The sequence below is a fragment of the Hydra vulgaris genome, chromosome 15, assembly GCF_038396675.1.
Source record: "Hydra vulgaris chromosome 15, alternate assembly HydraT2T_AEP".
In the NCBI taxonomy this organism is placed as follows: Eukaryota; Metazoa; Cnidaria; class Hydrozoa; order Anthoathecata; family Hydridae; genus Hydra; species Hydra vulgaris.
Window position 1 is genome coordinate 9875111 of NC_088934.1, and position 1816 is coordinate 9876926.

Consider the following 1816-nt stretch of genomic DNA (forward strand, 5'->3'; position numbering starts at 1 on the left):
TATATTTTCAAAAAAAACTAAAGGTAATGACTAAAAAATGTGTAGCTCTAAAATATTTACCATAATGTAAGCACAGGTTAACAACAACAAAGTTTCACCTTAGTTCCACATCTTTTCTCCTCCTAAAGTTATTTAAATGATAGCTTTGGTAAAACCTACCATACCTAAATATTTGTTTTGACATAAATTCTTAGAGATAATTTAGCATTATACACAGGTTATAACGTACCAATGACCAAATTATTACTGAAACAGCGAGAAAATTGAGTGTTTATGCATTTTTTTACGTTAAAATAACTAACTTTTGAATTTAAAACGAATAAATTAAAAAAACTGAGAAAAAATTTTTCCACAAGTTCGTTGCATTGTTTATAGCCTCGGTCCCAGGTTAAATTATCTTTCTAATGGTAAAAGAATTTTGTAAATCTGACGCACCGCTCTTGAGATGTCTTAGATTTACTAAAAATTGCTCAACTTAACTCGCCCTATTCTATGTTGGATATAATACAAAGATGCAGTGACGTAGCGAGGATTTTTGCGCACATGGTAAAAATAATTAAAAAATTTTTTTACAATAAATTTAAAAAAATGTTTTTATGTAAAATAGTTTTTTTTTCTGCTTTTCTTGTTTTTTGGCGCCCATTTAAGCCTTCATGACCTACCAAGTAAGCACAGATCGTTATTAAAACGTTTAAAAAACGGTAATATTTGTTTTAATAAGTTTTTTAAACGTTTTAAAAACGTCCTGTGCTTACTGGGTAGACAATTGCCCCTTTGCCACCTCTCCTCGCAACGCGACTGTAAAAATTTATAACACAAAAGAGTTATATTAATAAAATGAACTAAAAATATTATTATTACTAGAAAAAACTTCCGTATAACATTTAATAAATTTAAACTAAATTAAAAAATTCCAAATTTTCGTACAAAGACATCAACATTTGAAAACATTTAGTCGTCATTCTGTTTCGCTTTGCATACAAATTATTTAATGCGTCAGAGAAAAGGCGCTCACTTGGTGCACTTGTAGCAGGTGTACACAAAATCATTTTTGAAATACAATACAACATTGTAAACACATGTTGATTTTGATGCCAAAAGTGTAAAACATTTTGATCATGTACTGACAATTTTATATAACCACTAATTTCTTTTTTAAAATCTAAACTTATTGTTTTGTCACTATCATTTCCTGAATCATCATCTTCATCGTCAATGATATCTTAAGTTTTTTTGATTTGATCGTCACCTTTTTAACTAGAATTATTTCACAAACTTTTTTTGTCAGGTAAAAATCCGACAAAAATTCCTTCACGCATTTTAAATATATTTTTTTCTCATACTTTTCAAAGAATTGAAAACTTTTATAGCTTGGATCCAAAGAAGTGGCACATAATAAATACGAATTGTTCTCTAAATCATATGAGTCTTTGTAAGTTTTTAAAGATTCTAATAAATGCAATTTTAAAATCATAATAAAAGGAGAGATTTCACTTTTTTTCTTGTTTGGTTGCTTCTCAAGGTACTTTGTACTTGGAATAATTAAAGAACATGTTGCATAAGTATCACCTGAAAGTAAAACACTTACTTGATTAAAGCTTGCTAATGCATTTACCGTTTCTTTTAAGTTAACTATTTCATTTTCATCAAGCAAATTTTTTCTCATATCTTTGTATTGTTGTCTATAATTAAAGATATCTTTTATGTAGAAGTGAAGTTTAAGCATTCTTTCTGCCATGAGAAGCGTGGAGTGCCAAAGTGTTTTCACATCTTGAATCAAATAAAGTACGTGATTTCTTTCAACACCTTGTCGCAT

At 28.5% G+C, this 1816-nt stretch overlaps 1 protein-coding gene across 1 annotated transcript; it reads right to left on the bottom strand.

The window, feature by feature from the left end:
- Nucleotides 1-893: 893 nt before the first annotated feature.
- LOC136091739 (uncharacterized) lies at nucleotides 894-1816 on the bottom strand. The gene is made up of 2 exons (XM_065819447.1): nucleotides 1363-1816; nucleotides 894-1222 (listed from the first exon to the last, which is right to left on the bottom strand). Exons 1-2 carry the CDS (start codon nucleotides 1814-1816, stop codon nucleotides 894-896), a joined length of 783 nt encoding a protein of 260 aa, XP_065675519.1.

Coding starts and splice junctions, on each gene's coding strand:
- LOC136091739 (XM_065819447.1), bottom strand. CDS start 1,816: ATGCGACAAGGTGTTGAAAGAAATCACGTACTTTATTTGATTCAAGAT. Junction 1,223..1,362: donor TTTGGATCCAAGCTATAAAA/GTTTTCAATTCT, acceptor AAAAAACTTAAG/ATATCATTGACGATGAAGAT.